At 32.7% G+C, this 18,289-nt stretch overlaps 2 protein-coding genes across 8 annotated transcripts in view; one reads left to right on the plus strand and one right to left on the minus strand.

Annotated features, from left to right (window-relative positions):
- LOC142355909 (uncharacterized) overlaps positions 1-18,289 on the minus strand; it is a 136,440-nt gene that overhangs the window by 49,766 nt on the left and 68,385 nt on the right. Inside the window, exon 1 of one of the 7 annotated variants that reach the window (XM_075407966.1) lies at positions 9,747-10,230. The exons of 5 other annotated variants lie outside the window; for them this stretch is intronic. The gene's annotated coding sequence lies outside the window, so the exon portion shown is untranslated. Of the gene's footprint in view, positions 1-5,284; positions 6,700-9,746; positions 10,231-18,289 lie in introns of those variants that run through there. One more of the 7 variants, XM_075407960.1, reaches the window with a different exon arrangement.
- LOC142355981 (glycoprotein-N-acetylgalactosamine 3-beta-galactosyltransferase 1-like) lies at positions 10,360-15,775 on the plus strand. Its single transcript, XM_075407982.1, has 2 exons — positions 10,360-10,406; positions 14,647-15,775. The coding sequence occupies exon 2, from the start codon at positions 14,804-14,806 to the stop codon at positions 15,404-15,406; it is 603 nt and encodes a 200-aa protein (XP_075264097.1). The 5' UTR covers positions 10,360-10,406; positions 14,647-14,803; the 3' UTR covers positions 15,407-15,775.

Genomic DNA, 18,289 nt, shown 5'->3' on the forward strand with positions numbered 1-18,289 from the left:
AGAACGAGATTTGATATGAACAGTCGACATTATCCAGACTCACAAAAACATCATGAAGGTAATTTTTGAAATTTGTCATTGTTGATCTTTACTTTCGGAATCCATGCTGTTGATCAGAGGGCTGCGGTGAGATGACTTTGAGGAGTTTGTCGAACATTAGTTTCACAATAACTTTCGAAACAAAAGAAAGAAGGCTGATGGGTCGATAGTTTGAGGCTGCTTGATGATCGCCATCTTTAAAGATTGGAAAAATCTCATTAATTTTCCAAGCGCTTGACTATGTTATTTTTTCGTTATTCTATTGAAAAGGAGTGCAAGCGATTTGTTGAGAGATGGCGCTAGTTCAACCAAGAGGTCATTGCCTATCCTGTCAGGTCCTTTTGCTTTCCGCTGGTCGAGAAATAAATATTTCAAATTCATCAAAAATTTTCCATTGCGTCAACTCGAAAGGAAAAGATAACCAGCACAGTTCAGAACTACATGCGTACAAGATTTTTATGTTGTTAGTGAAACAAGCTCAAAAACAAAGAGTGGATGATGTTTTTTTTTGAAAAAACTGTTCTGTAAAGAAATTAAAACAAACGTGAGCAAATGAAAACCCAGTTTGTTTATACTGGAAGGCGGGCAAGAAAACAACAGAGATTCACAATATACATAGTGTCGCCTTAAATTAAAACGAGCGTCATCGAAGAAATAAAATCCGTGATGGATTTTAAAGATTTTAAATAAAAGGCCGAAAAAAAAACGTTTTGCCATATAATTCTTAATATTTACATAAATTGGAAACAGAGAGTTACTGATTTAACTCTATCATTGAGAGAATGAACATCTTTTTACCAGCTACTGATCTTTAAATTTCGCTGTCGACTTTTGCTCCCATATCACTTGACGATGCAAAATCACCAAAACATTGCATGCACAGCTATTCCGAGAGGCACTTGGAAACAAACCAATTGGTTCAACATAGCTTTGTAGTGTTAAAAGCAGTGCATCTAAGTTTTGAGTATTTATTACCGGACTATAGTGTCATAGTAAACCAGTACTCATTCATGAAATATTAATACTAAAAGGCTATATCAGTACTGTTTCATACAATTCTAGTTTTCTTTTAGTTTTCTTTGCTCGAAGATGATAGAATAATTTCAAACAACAACTTTTTTCATAAATTTTGCATGCACAGTCGGTTTTGATTCCTTTCTCTGTGCATAAAAAATCATAAACAATTTCGAATTTTTGAAAAAAAAAGATTGAATTATCGAACGATGCACAAACATGATACTTGCAAAATTCGCGGGAAATTTGCAAAATTGAGGATTTTTACAGACAAAAACCAGTAAATAACAGGCAAAACGAGTAAATAACAGACAAAACAGTTGAATACCAGTAAAGCTACTAGTCTGTAGGAAAATATCGCAATCTTCCGTTTTTTTCAGATCGTTATGATCTAATTTCTGTTTTTTTAAGGTTGCTATGAATGTAACATACATTCGCTGAACTCGCTTATGCACTTTTTGACTGCCCAAAAATAACTAATTATGCAATTTTAAATTGTTAAGAATCATTTCAGGCGAGGAATTTTTATTTCTGAATTTTTGTCTTGTCAGGGTAAAAAATGACATGATCAGAATATGATCAAAGTAAAATTACAGGATTGAAATATCATGATTCAGTGCTGAATTACCATGGTACCCCACTTCGGGTTGTTGTACCGCATTCACCGCAAAAATTTATTATTATTCTTATTGCTTTATTGAAAAATACCACTTTAAGCAAAAGTTATCCTTAAGATATTGAAATTAAAACACTCACGTGTACATTTTAAAATGCCGAAAGTCTGCAGTGCCAGAAGTCAAAATGCCAGAAGTTGCTACTTAGCCAGAAGTTGAATTTCGTTGAATTTCGTCATTTTAAAACATGCGCGTTTCGTGTTTTAAGCATGGTTAAGTGACTCTGCAGAAGTCACTTCGAAATTCTGACTTAATATCTCGAACCGCTTGGCGGTTCTCGATGAACGCCAGAAGTTCTCAGTTACTTCAAGCAGAGTCACTTAACCATTACTTAAAAAACAACAGGCAACTTATTTTTCCGATTGAATCTTTTAAGTGGGTTTTGAAAATTAGAACAACCACCGGGCTCAGGATTTTTTTGCGATAGTAATTTAACAACGCAATTATCTTTTTATCTGGCCAGCTTTGAAGTATTGAAAAATCTCTAAAATTGCATTATTCAAAACTTTTGAACTTGATAGATTTGTTTAAATGTCTGAAAAACAATTCAATTTGGGTCAAAATTTATAACAATTTATGAGATTGGAAAAAAATGGGCGGCGTTAAGGCAAAGTCTCAAGTGCCAGCTCTCAACTTTGGAAATTTGCTTCATTTCAGAATAAAAGCGGGAGGAGTTTAAAAATGATAGCTGGAGCAGAGGGCGTTAACAAAATAATTCTTGACATATAATCAGTTTTCATTTCATAATTGCTTTTCGTATCATTTTGCCCAATTGTTTCTGTGAGGGGTGGAACTTTTCTAATTATAAAAGTCTCTTTTTTCAACACCCGACTTAACCCCCCCCCCCTTCACTATTTCAGATTTGAATTCCCGTTATTTTATTTTTCCATTCATTCATTCATTCATTTTACCCGATTTGAGCTTTGAAGGCGGCGCTGTTAATAGGACTCAAGTTGAAAAACTTTCCGCACTTTGAATTGAATCTATTCAACCTTTAATTTCTTCAATTCATAATAAGAGTATTATAACAGTTGAATTGTGCCGCCTCCTCGTTAGTTTTCATATAATATTAATTGTGTCTTTTTGTATTATGATAACACTTGAAATAAATAGCAAAAATATAATAAAATGACAGGTCGGATTTTTTGTTCATCTTTGTGAGTCAGTGTAAATAATAACCATGGAATAAAACTATTGAATAAAAGCGAACACTTTTCAAAAAATAAACACAAAGCTTCTATTTTAGGAAGGAATTTTTTAAGACTGACTCTATATAATGGTAATCAAGACTTGGGAATCTTAAACGGTTTGAAATGAGCTGCAAATCTTGTAATGAACTAAAACTATGCTTTATGTGACAGCGCTTTCTAGAAAAAAGTGGATTTTAAAACGATCCACAATAACCGTCTCTTTTTTTGCAAAACTTTCACAGCGAACGTAGTCTCATCAAAACATTGATCAGAAGGATTGTTTTCATTTTTTTTGTTTAAATCAGTGTTCAAGCGCACTAATCAGTTTCGTATAGGAACAACCTTAGTGAAATAGATAAATACCTCCAAAAAAGGAGCTTGAAAGAAGAAGGAATTATGGAACAAGAATAGAGCTCATTGATATCAGACCAATTACTTTGATTTGACGTTTGATTTGCTTTCCAAACAAACTTATACCCCAAAAAATTGACAACTGGTTTAATGACAGGATTTTTAAAGAAGAGTTTCCGCGTGATCAAAGAAGTCAAAATTCAAAAACAAATTTATATCTATAAGATCAAGAATCTGTATTTTTCAAAAAAATTTTCTCAAATATGGTCAACTTCATAAAAACTAAATGCAATCATAGCCAAGCTTCACGTAATAAATTTTGTAAGATTTTAATTAGAATCATTACACAAAGAATTTAGGATGATATGACACTTCTTCAAAGATTGCATATCACAAATGTACCCGAGTTGAAATCTCATTGGTAAAAGTGGTGTGATAAAAAAGAGCAGAACAACATTTAGAATCGGAACTAGGAACAACAGTTACAAAAATTCTAAGAAAATTCTCGGGATGATCATCCTTAGTAATCATACAACGAACATATGTGGTGCAACAAAAGACATCAAATTTCTTAGTAAGGTCTTTCAATGATCAAAAAAAATCATATATGATAGTTTTATGGTTATTAAAAACCCTATTTGATCTTAATACGAGTAGTATGAACCAATTATGATCATTGTATGATTACTAAGAACCATACATGATCTCTATACGGTTGCGAAGATCAAAAAATCCAAACTTTTTTCTATTTAAATTAAAGTTGGTGAAGTGCATCACCAACGGAACGCTACGAAGCACTCACAAGAAGCAATATTCCTCAAAGACAAGTGTAATTGACTATGTTGCATGAAAAACTATAATTCGCAAAAAAGTAGTAAAACTAACCTGCGCATTGATGTGCTTGAAATTGGTCAGACGTAGAAAAGAAACAAAGGATTTTTGCCAATTAATTCTCATTGGTAAAAACTTTTACCGCTTAATATCGCTTTTTGAGACAAAAAAGGTTTTTGAACAACCTGACTACTACATTAGAGAGACTATAATGACATTTCGTGCACTTCATTTTTTCTTATAAGACTACCAAAAATGAAAATCTTAATTTGATTATTTACGTACAAAGTGTTGTGACAATTTCCATGTTACTGCTAATCTCTTTATGCTTACTGAAAAACTGCTTGTGCTTAGTATGTTTACTGAGATTCCGGAAAAACTTGCATGACTTGCAAGTTTTTCACAATATTTCCATCCCCCGACGTACATACTATACTTTTATACAATGATTTACTATGTAGTGAAACGTGCTCCGTATCTGGGGGTGCATAAGGTTTTGGGGGCACAAACGGCAAATATCCGAGGCTTAATTTCTAGATCCAACTATAAGAAAAGAATCTATGATGAAGGAAAAAAAAGAGGATAAATGCTCTTCTGTTGAACTAAAATCATGTATCAGATCTATTAAGTTTGTGTGCCCCACCCCATGCACGCCCAGCCACAGAACACGTGCCATTACATACTAAGTCATTATGTAAAGTTATGACACGTGCTTCTAGTGGTGAAAATAATATGCACCCACTAAGCTTATATTGGGGGAAAAGGTCCAATTTATCAATACAAACGGAAAAGGTCCAATTTATCAGTAATTTCTTATTTAAGCCTCGAAAGCTTCCATTTGCTCCATGTTCTCAAAAACATCACAAAACCGAACAAAAAGTATGAACTTCATCATTGCTGATGCAATTTCAACGTTTACCGTTTTTTTTAAATGAAAAAGCATCATTGTTCGTTTTGTCTTTAACTACTTGTCGGTCACGACATTAATACAAGTCCTCGCGAACATTCAAAAACTTAGTGCATTAAATTTCTTCTGTATCTCGAGTTCATGAATTGGAATTTTGACCTGTAAAAATTTGAACTAAATGCGATATTTAATTGAATTCCCTTTTACCCAAGGCCTGCTGGCGTATTTGAATGACAATAAAATGGTTGAAAACTCATAAATACAAGCAAAACTCTTACCCCAGTTTCTTTCGACCGCCGTTTCCTTTGTAATGTTGAATCCTTCTTTAAATCTCATTTTTAACGTTCAGAAATTGACTCCAAATGTTTCAGTTTCAACCGGATTAAGAGCTTAAATTGATGGAGAAATCTTTTGTTGAGACAAGGCCGTATAACTGTAATTGTATAATGTTCGTAACCAAGAATCGTGACGCGCATAAACAGAGAAACAAATGAACAACAATCCAGACAAAAACGCAAAATAGACGACCAAAATAGCTTTTAAAACGGGATTAATTGTCGCAATAAACAATCAGGCCATCAATTCTGACTTTTCCAAACAATTGTTGCAAATTGCAAAAGTTAAGATATCCGTTATTTTTTCTGTACCAACAACAAACTCGCAGTTATAACTAACTTGAGTTAGTACAGGCGCGGCAGAAACAGGAAAATAAACTATCGGGTGAAATTTAGAAGGGCTCAGTGCCCTTATCTGCGTCTGGTCATTGTTTACTTAGCCTAGTGGCTTTTGTAGACAATTGTATAAGACGTAAAATAAACTTCAAGATACTTTCGAACCTAATTTCAAAATCGGATTTGGTCTGAATTTTGTCAGCTTTTATGGTCTTTAGCTCATTTTTTTCTATAACTTATTTCGTTTCGGTGTTTCAGAATTAAACGCGGGCGAGCTAATGAACTTTGCCATGAAAATAGTATGTGCAGCTGTTTTATGAATAATTCCTCTAAATAGGCTTTTGTTACAACAACATTGTAAAAGAATTACAACCAATTGCACTAAATTTAAAATGCCATTTTCGTCCCGAATGAAAATTTCATTAGATCGAATATTTCAGAAATAATAGCAGACTTTAAGTCTCGGCCAAATGTGCGTGAAAATTTTAGAAAACAAAATTTAAGTATAGATTTTGGGGAAAACAAACAATTTGGGATCGTCAAAGTAAACAAATAAACAAATACAAGAAACTGACAAAGGTAGAGCACTCGTAAATTGAAAACTCAGCCATTGTTTATTTTAGCTTTCAGATTCATTTCGCCTTTGTTTTCAAAAATGACACCTGTTAGGGGTGGGATATTTGACAGGGGGCGGGGAAAGGAGCGGAAATTGGAGGGTTTCATTCAAATTTTGGGGTTTTACTAACCAGGTAATGACAATTTATAACATGCCAGTTTATAATAAACAAAAAGTGAACTGACGTCCTTTCAGATTCAAAAGATAGTTGATATGAATCTGAAAATAAATAAAAAGCTCAAAAATAAAACCTCAATTTCAGAAGTTTCGTGTAAGAGTAGATAAATTTATGACGTTTCGATTTACAGTTTTGCTTAGGTTTGTGTTACTAAATTTATTGAATTATGAAATCTGAAGTCACTCAAAATTTCTGCTTGTCGTTTTAGCAGAAATTGTAAAAACTACTTAGAAACCTCATAAACAGTGATTGCATATGATATACGTTCTGTACTGTAATACAAAGGAATGACTATGAAATTTGGGTTCAGTTTATAACTGAAATTATAACTAGTTATATCCAGGCATTCAACAAGAATCGATCAGTTTTTGTCACTCAAAAGCTGAACAAGATGTCAAAGCAAACTAATTAATCATAAACTTCCTCGACCTCCATTCTTTCAAAATAGATTTGCGATCAAAATGTCATTTCACAAATTGATTATAACTAAGCACAGTGAAAGCAATTTAATAAATTGTTTCAGCAACAAAAATGAAGTTTTGTGCGTTAAAATATTTTCCAAAAATTAATTAAACTTGGAAAATAATTAGGGTGCAACTTTTCATATCAAATATTTATTTGAATTTATTTCAATCAAGCATAAGCTGAAGAAATCAACAGAAAATTGCCAAAAATACATAAACATTAAAATTTAGGTAAATACGACAAATTTACACTCTAGTTGGTTTTAGTATCGGAACAACACTTATAAATGCATCTCTGCAACTTACTGTAAATTCTTATCAGAAGTTATTTTATTGAAAACTTTAAAAGTTAATCAAGCGTAATGAACAAAACAGTAAGTTTTTTATTACTATCTATTTTCAGCCGTCTGGTTCTAAACGAACGCCCAAAAACACACAAATCAGAAAAACAGTCGAATGAAGATGGAATATTTTCATTCAAAATTATTAGGTTTCTGAACCCAGACCAAAGATGAAAACTATTAATTACGTTTCAAATTAAACTGCCAAAAAGCCAAACGGAAACGGTCGAAAGCAAAGTACAAAACAAGAAATCACAAGGGAAAATGTCTTTTGAACGTCAATTTTTTTTTTTCAGGGAACTCGTTAAACAAATTGTTAATTTATCTAAATTTCCTTTAAATTAAAACATGGATTTTTGTTCTAGAACGAAGATTAAGACCATATCAAATTTTTACTAATTCGAATGCAAAAAAGTATTCAAAAATTATTATTAACAAAAAAACATTTATTAAGTATTCTTCGGCATATAAACATTTCCAGTACGAGAACTAAATTACCTTCCATTTACAGCAGATAATTTTAAAATCTAAACCAGGACAGCTCGTGAGACTGGGTGTGGAATACAAAGTACAGAGTCCGTTCTCAGAAAAAGCAAGCTTTTTCTGCTCAAATTCGTCTCTATCGTTTATATTGTCAGCGAAGCGTTGATGACATCGATGCTCTACAGAAAAATTCAAGACTTTAAATTTTTGCAATCATCCTTTTTGTCGCAAAAAGTTTTGATTAATAGTTTATAGAAAGTTGACAGACTTTTTCTGTCAGGAAACTTGAACAAAAATATCAAAGTTTATAATTTGAACTCTAGTCTTTTCCTATTTAATATTATTTTCTTTTATGATCATGGCCTCTTAATCAGCTTACTTGTGAGCGATAACTCAAGACGATTTTAGTTAACATGCTCGTACGTCCCAACGACAAAAAAAAAACGGTTACACAAAAAAAAATCCGAACATATCTGAAATAGTTAATAACAATCATTAACTAACATAAGTTTATTTCGCAAATCTCCAGTTATCAGAATCACTGCAAGGATTCCAGAGAGCATGCAAATATCCCATATTAGTTGAAAACAACGTATTACAATTCATGGCCACTATATGAGATGAGAATAGTTGTTTTTTGGCTTTTTCCTAGCCGTTGATTTTCTCAAGCAATCAGGCGATTGGTTCTGCGATATTCTCAAAAGCTGCAAACATAATTTATCAATTTTTTTATATTTAACGCTTCGGCTGACGGTATAAACTTCCTATTGTCTATGTTTTCTTTTTGACAAAAAGAAGAGAACCATCAAAAACTTCTGTTCCCTGCCCGAAACAGCAACAAAACAACGAGTTACAATCGTTTTTGAAATTGCAGCTCGGGGATCTTTTCTGTTGCCCCCAAGTCATATTTGGCTGAAATTTTGCCCCCAAAATTGCGTGGGGGGCTAAAAACAAAAAATCCCAGTTCGAAAAACATTCCTTCTGTGGAATGAAAACATTGAAACTCAATTTTCTTTGTTCACCCTGAACAAAAAACGTGCGGAGACACGAGCAGTCAGCCGGCGAAGCGTCGCAAAACAACAACTTCGGGATCTTTTCTGTTAGCAGCCCCAGCCATATATAGCCGCTAATTTAGCACCCCCCCCCCCCCCCCAAAAAAAATCTATGTTTTCGCGAATTGTAAGATCGATATTTGCATTTCATTGAAACAAGAGTGTCTAGGTAGATTGAAGGCACTTTTAGAATAGTTTCCTTAAAAAAATTTTAAAAGTCAAGCCCTTATTGTAGCCGATAACACAAAAACTGATCTAATACAGAAATTTTTATTGATGCTTACGTTATATGCAACAAATTTTGGTTGAATACGTAATACTTTCAAACTATGGCTGAGCTAGCTTTTAATAAATGCAAATTGTTCAAATATGTTTATGTATAAGAATCTTTTCCGCTAGCGCCCCCCCCCCCCCAGTCCTATGTAACCGAAATTTAGGCACCCCCCCCCCCCCCCCACAATATTAATGTTTTGCTACATTCTGTAAAGGTTACTTGTGTAATAGTTCATATGCATACATAATGGTAAAACAAACACAAATGGGGGTGCCTAATTTACTGGGGGGGGGGGGGGGGGGGGCGCTAGCGGAAAAGATCCAAACTTTCTTAGCTTTAACAGTATGTTTAAACATGTATAAATGGGGGTGCCAAACTAAGCGGGGGGGGGGGGGGTGTGCGCTAGCAGAAAAGATCCCAACTTCGTTAGCAAACAAAATTGGTATCAAAAGCTATAGTGTTTCAAAAATTTTAGAAAGCATGATGCTCAGTTTTATAATAGGCGGGTCTTGCCTCAAGTGGAAGATGTTTAGAAAGCGTTAATAAAAACTCAGAACTTCATTGAAGAACAGACAGCTTAGGATGTGGTTCCTCCTATTTTGAAAATGTTGGAGCAATAAAACAAGACCTGAAGAACTGTACACGTAAAACAAAATCTTACTTGAACACATTTTGTTGAGTAGAAGCTGTGCGGTCGTAACAAGTGATAAAATGGTTGATTAGCTGAGGGTCTTAAAGAGTTGAAGAATTTTCAATAAATCTTCAATTTGAGCCGCATTGTTATTCGAGAAATTGGTCATTATTGCTGCAAAATTAAATTGTAAAAATGATGTCTATGTTGATTGTATCATATATAAAGAATAGTTTCAAACATGCAAAGTATAAGAGCACATTTAAGAGAAAGGTTTATGAGCTAGTAAACGGAAAATTTCTAAAAAAAATAAAAAAAATGAATTTCATGCTAGAATTTGTCCAGACTGTTAAAATGTCAATCAATTACCGATGGTATAAATTTCAAGTTTGTTGCTTGTTTTCACTTTTAGAAGACACTAGCTTGGAGTTAATTTATTAACACCTAAATAGCAAAAGAAAATAAATCAATTATTTTTTTGACTCAAACAGATAATAATGGATAAGCCTTTTATAAATTATATGTAAACAATCTTAAAAACCAACAAGCTGTGCCGAAACAACATGAATTATAAGTGAAAATGAAGTCAATAAATCTAATTAGAACATATTAAATAGATCTAAAAATGATATTTTAGAGTGGTTGTCGCAGTTGTGTCAAGGCGTTCATTAGCTCACCTAATTTGCACAGGTAATTAGAGAACACTTAACCAGTATGGATACGAAAGCCACCCCCTCGGCTGCAAAAGGCCATGCAATCTCAATCGGCCGATTGGTGAAAAAGCAGAAATTTCATCGTCGTATAACATCCCATTATTCAATTAGGTGGCATTTTATAATAGACCTCGAAGTTAAAACTTCATTTTTTTTGTTTCTGAGTTATTTGCTCCATTGTTGTTTTTACATGTTAACTTGGAGTTCGAAATCCAAAATCATTTGTTGATACAGTAACAAATCTGTAACAGTTTCTTTAACTTTTTAAAACTAGGTTATAAACTTCAGAATTTATGAAATCACAAATCGGAGATTTAGTTTAAATCAACTGTCCATTAGATTGAAATGTACAAGTTTTGTTTAAAACAAAACTATAAGGCAAACTCTTAGTTTAGACAAAAACAATCATAAATAAAATTTTTCGGTTTTTCCAGCCACAAGAATTTCGTTCATTGCGCTTGCAACAACTGTGCACATTTTCTAAATTTCGGCTAAAATTGAGTTCGGTTAATTAACACAGCGCGGTGCAATTAGAGCAACAGCCAATCTGGTCAATTTTCATGTGAAGTCAGTGCTCTTGTTTACAAACAAAATTGGCCCTCTTCATATCTGTGATTGACAGGTCTTTTGTTATCGGAGCAGCTAAAAGTGCGACTTAAACTTAAATAAGCAAAAGATACACTTTTACAAAAGCAAACAACAAAACACTTTTGCAAAATGTTGGCCTGGTTTTTACACACGTCAAGTTTTATCAGGTTTGAGTTTGCTAAGATGAAGTGAGCTAACTAGCACCAATTATAACTAATAATTTGGGTTTTTGATGTGATTAAAAAGGGGACACACACCGAACAAATAGGGATTTTTAAAGGACGGAAAGCTGAGTTTTTTTCGGATCTTAAAAATTTGCCCAAATGCCGGCTTTTTTGTTTACTTTGCAATTCATAGATTGCAACATACGCATACAAACTTAATCACAAACACATACAGCAACTAAAATGAAGTTGAAGTGGTAAATTTACCATAACTTTACCCTAACATGTTTAAAAAATGCTGAGTTTTTTCTTCCAATTTTTCAATTGTTTCATCAATTATGAAGTTCTATAAGTAGTTCTATAAATTTTCCATTAAAAGCTCCCTTACTCATTACTCGGTTTTTCAAAGTTTTTGGCTTGCCATTCTTCGAAACGAAACATTAGCGTCGTTTTTCAATGCATTTCAAATAACCCAAGGATATTTAAATTTTTACAATTTGCCTCTCATAAAACATTTATGCCTACAACTTCTTGTAGACGTCATAGAAGAAACTTGTAATTTTGTGACTTTTATTATGGAGTCAACCAGGGACGGTGAAATTACCTAAACATTTTTGCAAAGTTTTCCTGCGAAACAACGCAAGATTTCTGTGATTATTTCTATATCCTGATCGTCAGTTGATACCAGCAACTAAAAGAAATCAAGTCAGAGTTTCATACACTGTTTTGTTATATTTTTATTCTGACACTGATTCAACCGTTCATTTAAATAACATAAACTTATCATATTTTTTGAGCGGAACCTTAACAATTTAAGTTAAACTTGACACGCTTCAAAACTGAAATTTAGGTAAAGTTGAATCGCACAGTAGCACATACATTCGTATATTTAGCTAAATTGAAGCAACAAAAATAAAAGACTTGGCTTTTTTCCCTGTATTTGTACTCAAAGTAGTCTACTATAGCTTCAATGAAAAAACGTCAATGACGTGATTGTGAAGTTTTCTTCTAAGTCAATTCTGTCAAACGAAAAAAATTGAATCGAGAAATTAGCCCTAAAGATACCTAACAAAACTTTTTGTAGGAGCACTCTCAGTTGTGTGTGAGGCTAATATCTGTAAGAGAAATTTTGTGTGAATCAACATCATGTAGCAACGACATAAAAAATAGAAAGTTAAATAGTAATGCTAAAGATAAATTAATTTAAAAAGTAAAAAAAATCAATCACATCAGTATTAAAATTGGATAAACTTTTCTGGGAAAGAACTTTACATCTAATATTCTTTGGAATATTCTTTAAAAAATTTTTCATTTATGAAATTTCTATTGCGTAACATTAAAATAGTTATTTTAATTTACACGTTTCAGATTCCAAATAAAACTCTCGTTTGAGTTGAAAACTCGAGCCAAAATGAAAAACGTTTATTGATTGAGAAAAAGCGTACAATAACGCCTATCTATAAATCAGAGTTCAATTAAAAGTGTTGCTTTAGGAAAATTTTCAAAGGGAAGAGTAGATATCGTTAAGAAAAATTTGTCCAGACTTTAAGACTTCAATCATAATAAAATTTTATCTGGAAAAATGAAATATTCAGTCTTGCACATTAGATTTTTTAGAAAGGAAAACTTTTTTTGGTTACCTTTTCAAGTACATTGATGCGTTAAATGCTTCATAGTTTGGGTTTCTTGGCTTTTTCTAGCGAAAATCCGGCTTTAAAAATTGAATTTGGTAAAAAACAGTTTCCATATTGATTCTGCAAATTTAAGTAAACATGTCGCATGTTTTTTGATCCCGTTGAAATTTTCGACAGAGTTCTTCAAGTTTGCAACCTCAAGATAACCATCATCAAAATGAGTTCAGAAACGGCGCTCAAAATTGTCTTGCAGCATCTTTCAAGATAACTATTTGTTTTTGAAGTCTTTTGCACGTAGCTGTGCAAAAGACAGCAAAGTTAACAAAAATTAAAGAGAATTGAAAAGATTGCATTAAAAATTTTGCAAAATTCACTATAAAAACATCTTAGATATCAACAGCATTGTAACAAATTAAACATAAAATGCTGATTGTTGAGAACCATTTTCAATTGGATTTTCAATGTTTTGTTGTATATTTTCTAAAATTTGACCATTATTTTTAAAAACACAAATATAAGTTTCAGATTAACTTAATATCAAAATAAACTCAATGTGAAAAAAATTCAAAAAAATATTTAAAATTTTCAGTAATTTTGTGCATTTCAGAACCGTTTTTTAAGCCTCTAACTCGGATATTAAAACCTTAAAACCTGTAGCCGCATTAGGTGAAGACCATGTTAGAGCCATATGGTCAATTGCTATCCATGCATATTAAGAAATCGCTGACAATAATTACTTTTTCAAAGAAGTTTTTACAGGGCTTGTCACCCAGATCAGGAACAACAAAAAATAGAGGTACACATTTTTGTGGCTTCTCTGTGGACAATTGACTCGCCCGACATGCGCCATTAATCTTTTCAGTCCTCCTGTGAGTGACCTGATGCAATCGTATATTTACAAAGCCTAGTTAAAGAATTCAAAGGCCATGGCGACACTAAATTGAAAAAATCTCAATTTCTTAATTTTGCGCGCATTTTTTGATGCTAGTTTACTTCAATATTTCTTGTTATTGTTATGTAGTGTGTGTTTCAAAAATATAGATTTCATCTTTAAATTCTAGAAAACAATTAGGCATTAGAGTTTGCTTATGTTTGGGATTGAACATTTATTCATATTTCGACTGCTTTCAGCAGCTGTTTTTAGCGTTAGTTGATATACTTTTAAAGCCAGGTCCGCGCCACTTTTAAGAAAAAAAAACATTTTGCTCAACAATCTTTGCAAATACGAACTTCAAATACGACCAATTTTTCTCACAACTGCTTAGAAATTTCCGTTCCCATTACAGGACTAAAAAAGACTATATAAACGTTTTGATCAATTTGGAAAAAAAGGTGGTTTGAAGATCATTGAAACACGTACACTTAATCATAAAATATTTAACATCACTCTTTTTTGTGTCGAATTTTCCACTACTTATGGTCACTATATTATTACGTATTTTGTGAATTAATTGTTAATCAATTTTTGTATGACGCAAACAAAAAAACTATGAGTCACAGTACACCGTTACGAAACATTATCACGTTTTCGATGAAAATTAGTAAATAATTTTTAGTTAACCAGAACAATAATGAATTTTGTTAAGCAATTGATAACGAACCGAAAATTCATTGCTTTATTGTCTGTAATTATCTCATCGGAATTCATTATTCTGATTGTATTCGAAATTTATACTTTTCCACTTCCTTCGATTTTCTCTGGCTTTGATAATTTTCGTAAAGATTCTGCAAAAATTGATGAGAATTTCGTTGGTACATTTCACACAAAGTTTAAACCAACTTACACATGGCGAGATGTGAATATTTTATGTGTTGTTCATACTTGTTCTAGAAACCTTCAAACGAGATCGAAGTATGTGAAAAAAACATGGTCGAAACTTTGCAACAAAACATTGTTCTTAAGCGACGAAAATGATCCGAAATTTCCAGCAATTAAAGTTACAAATCGAACGGGATACTACGAAGTCTGGGCCAAGACAAGGAAAGGCATGGAATTGCTATACTCAAAATACCTGAACAAATTTGATTGGTTCTTCAAAGCTGATGATGACACGTATGTAATTATGGACAATTTACGAAAATTTTTGTTCAAAAAAGATCGAAAAAAACTCAAATTTTACGGAAAAGTTATGACAAATGGGCGAAGTATAGAGGGTTATTTACAAGGGGGAGCGGGTTATGCCTTCGGACCTGCAGCTCTCAAACAGCTGGTCGAGGTCGGCTTCCAAAATGGGGAAAGATGTCCGGTAGAAAACTACAGTACCCATTCCGATGATATTGTCTTGGGATTATGCTTGGCAGATTCTGGGATAACTTTGGGAAACGATGTTGTCGACGAAGAAGGTCGGGAATTGTTCCATCAGAAAGATTTTCACACCCAGATGACTTATAGGTGGTTGAAGAGGAAAAATTTCTACAAATATGCGTCGAATAAAGAAGCGCTTGAGAAGTGTTGTTCAAATGAGACTATTTCTTTCCACAATGTTTACGGTACCGAACAATTGATGCTGGATTATGTTCTCAATACAAGGATAGGTCGATTCAAAAAGTCCAATTGGCTCACAATTTCATCTCCTCTGAACTTCGATTGATCACAAAAAGAGCAGTCGAGTATAAAGCAGAGCAGAACAAATGGAGACTGCTGTGTGTATCATGCACGGAGGGGGGGGGGGGGGGTTGGTTGACTGCACAAAATTTCATTGTGGTTATCAGCCAAAAAATAGATGCTGCTCTTATTAAATAAATTTCTTTTTATAAATCAGAAACTATGAGTTCAACATTCGAACAAGAAACAGCTTTTTGAAAAGAAAGAAACTACTGAGCAATGTTAGCCTTCAGGGTTTAAAAAAACCTGCAATTATTTCATTTCCAAAGCCCGCATATTATTACAGACTAAAATGTCCAGAAAATACCAGAGCCTAAAGACAAATCTTGAATAAGTCTTTTCTTTATTGTTTCAGCGTTTTTTTCCGTAATTAAAATCAAATCAAAAGCTGCTAAGCAAATATCAAACATAAGTAATTTATGATTAAAGCAATTTGCATAAAAAATATACTGTTGACAGACAAAAGAAATAAAAGAAATTTCAGATAAAAGAAATTTATCGCTCCAAAAACATATTGATGAAAAACATATTAAGAAAGCAATTGTTGTTGATTATAGGTCTTCTAGCAACAGCAAACTAAGTAAACATATTTTGGTCCTCGGCAGTTCAAGTTAAATTCGGTTAACTTCTATGTATTTTATCAAAACGAGTTATCTGTTGCAATAATAAGTCTGCAACATATTGAATCTTCAAGTTGCAACGTTTATCTACTGATAAGAATAATTAGAAAAACCGAGTGAAGTTTCTAATTTTCAAAAGCGTTTTCCACCAGATGGTTATCAAGCAGGTGGTTATCTTGCAAGATTCTTGCAACAAATGGCTATCTTGCAAGATCTTGCAAGACAATGGCTATCTTGAAAGACAAATCTTTATCTTGAAGCATTTCTGCAAGTTTGTTTTGATATAGCTCATCTCTGATTGGTGGCTACCCAAGTCGAGGTGTCACCGCTAAAATTCGCTAAGGGAAGTAAGATTGGCGGTAAACTTGAGTAAAAAGGGCTAAGATTTGCGCTCAATGCGATGAAAGAGGTGAAAAAAAAATTTTAAGCGGTGAAAAATGTTTTTTCACCGCTTAAGCGGTGAAGGAAAATTTTTCATCGCTAACAACAAAATGCGGTAAAAAAATTTTCAGTGCTACCAGCAGAATGCGGAGAAAAAAAATCGCCGCTACCAGCAGACTGCGGTGAAAACAACTTTTCACCGCTAAAATCGCAAAACTTACAAATATTCACAGCTAATTTCAACGCTTATCTTAAACTCACAGGAAATATCATTGAAGTAAGTGACAGATGGCGCAGTAGAATCAGAAGTTGTTGACAAGCAAGAGGTGAGTGGTGCGAACCTGTGTACGGCAGTTTCTTTTCGTAAGCAATCCGGTGAATTCGGTGAAAAAAATTCACAGCTAAAAACCGCAAATCTTACAAAAATTCAACGCTAAAAAATGCGAGCTATTTTTCATCGCTATTCACCGTTAATCATACATTATTTTTGACCAAATCTCGACTCGGGTAGAGACGCATTAGCCTTCTTTTTGAGCACAAACTTTGCAAGATAGTTCGCTGTGTTTTAAAAGACATTTTGAATCAAAGATATATTAGATATGTATTTTATTACAGAACAACTTAACCTGTCCAGCATTCAAGTAAACCGTTAATTTTTTGTTGTGCAATACAAATTGTTCATAAGAAAAACACAAACACACCAAATACAAATTGAGAACTTTCTAAAAACTTTGATTTTTTCCTTTACTTTTTGAGATCTCCGTATTAAAATTTTCAAATGAAATTTCTCTGAAAACTTCTGTGATTTCATATCACTACTTGTAAGGTAAGCAACAAGTAATTGAAATTTGTCAATTTCAAAATTCTTTTTTGCAAAGCAACATTTTTATTTTCCCTTTCATTGCTTTATTCTTTTCTATTTTAAGCAGAAAATACAACATTGATGTTTCAATGTTCCAACATTTTTCAGAATGGGGGAAGGGATTATATATAACTGTATAACGCCCCGCAGAGAAAAAAGACAATCACCATTTTGCAGTCAATTAAATTTTATGGGTAATCGAAGACTTCAGGAAAATAAGAGTTCTCAGAATAGCAAAAACCAAATTTGAAAACAAAAAACTAAAAGGAGAAAAATGTATTCTTTTTCAAAACTCGAGAGCTTTTGGATAGGAAAAACTATTCTTATCTGAAAAAACTAACCAATTAACTTTCTTCAAAAGCTAGGAGACATGAAAGAACCATTTCATGAAATGGACATTAAATCAATCAAAATCACTACTGAAAAGTGACGATGGAAATCTTTCATCTATTTTGTGTACTCTTTATTTTGTCAGGTTAGGTTAGATTGCTCTTGTAAATTGTAAAAGCAAAATGTTTTTCATTGTGAAACTCTTAATATGAAGAACAAAGTTTACTTTTGAAAAAAAGAATATAATTTTCTTTTCAGTTCAGTAAAAATCAAAATTTCCCATTTCTTTAAAAATACTCCTATTTAAGATAGTGAAAAGGCCAAAACATAAAATTAACTCATAACCAATTTTCCTCAAGGGCACTTATTGAGAACTTTTAGGGACAGATTTCAACGTTCCTTTACGTATAGGTACAATTAGGTATAGACACAATTAGAGTTCAAAAACTGTCAGAAATTTATCAAAAATAAAAAGTGCCGTAACATTTGCGATATTAATTATCATAAAGAAAAAAAACCGTTTCTTAATTTTAGATGGCAATCCTACTGCCACCCTTTTTTTAAAAACGATTTTTTCATTTATGCTCATGAATTATAAAAAATTACAAAAATTTTCGCTAAACTTGATATATTCGTTTCAAATTTTATGTAATTTAATGACTACCAGAAAAATTGC

Source organism: Convolutriloba macropyga, chromosome 2 (assembly GCF_964194025.1).
Source record: "Convolutriloba macropyga chromosome 2, txConMacr16.3, whole genome shotgun sequence".
Lineage (NCBI taxonomy): Eukaryota > Metazoa > Xenacoelomorpha > Acoela > Convolutidae > Convolutriloba > Convolutriloba macropyga.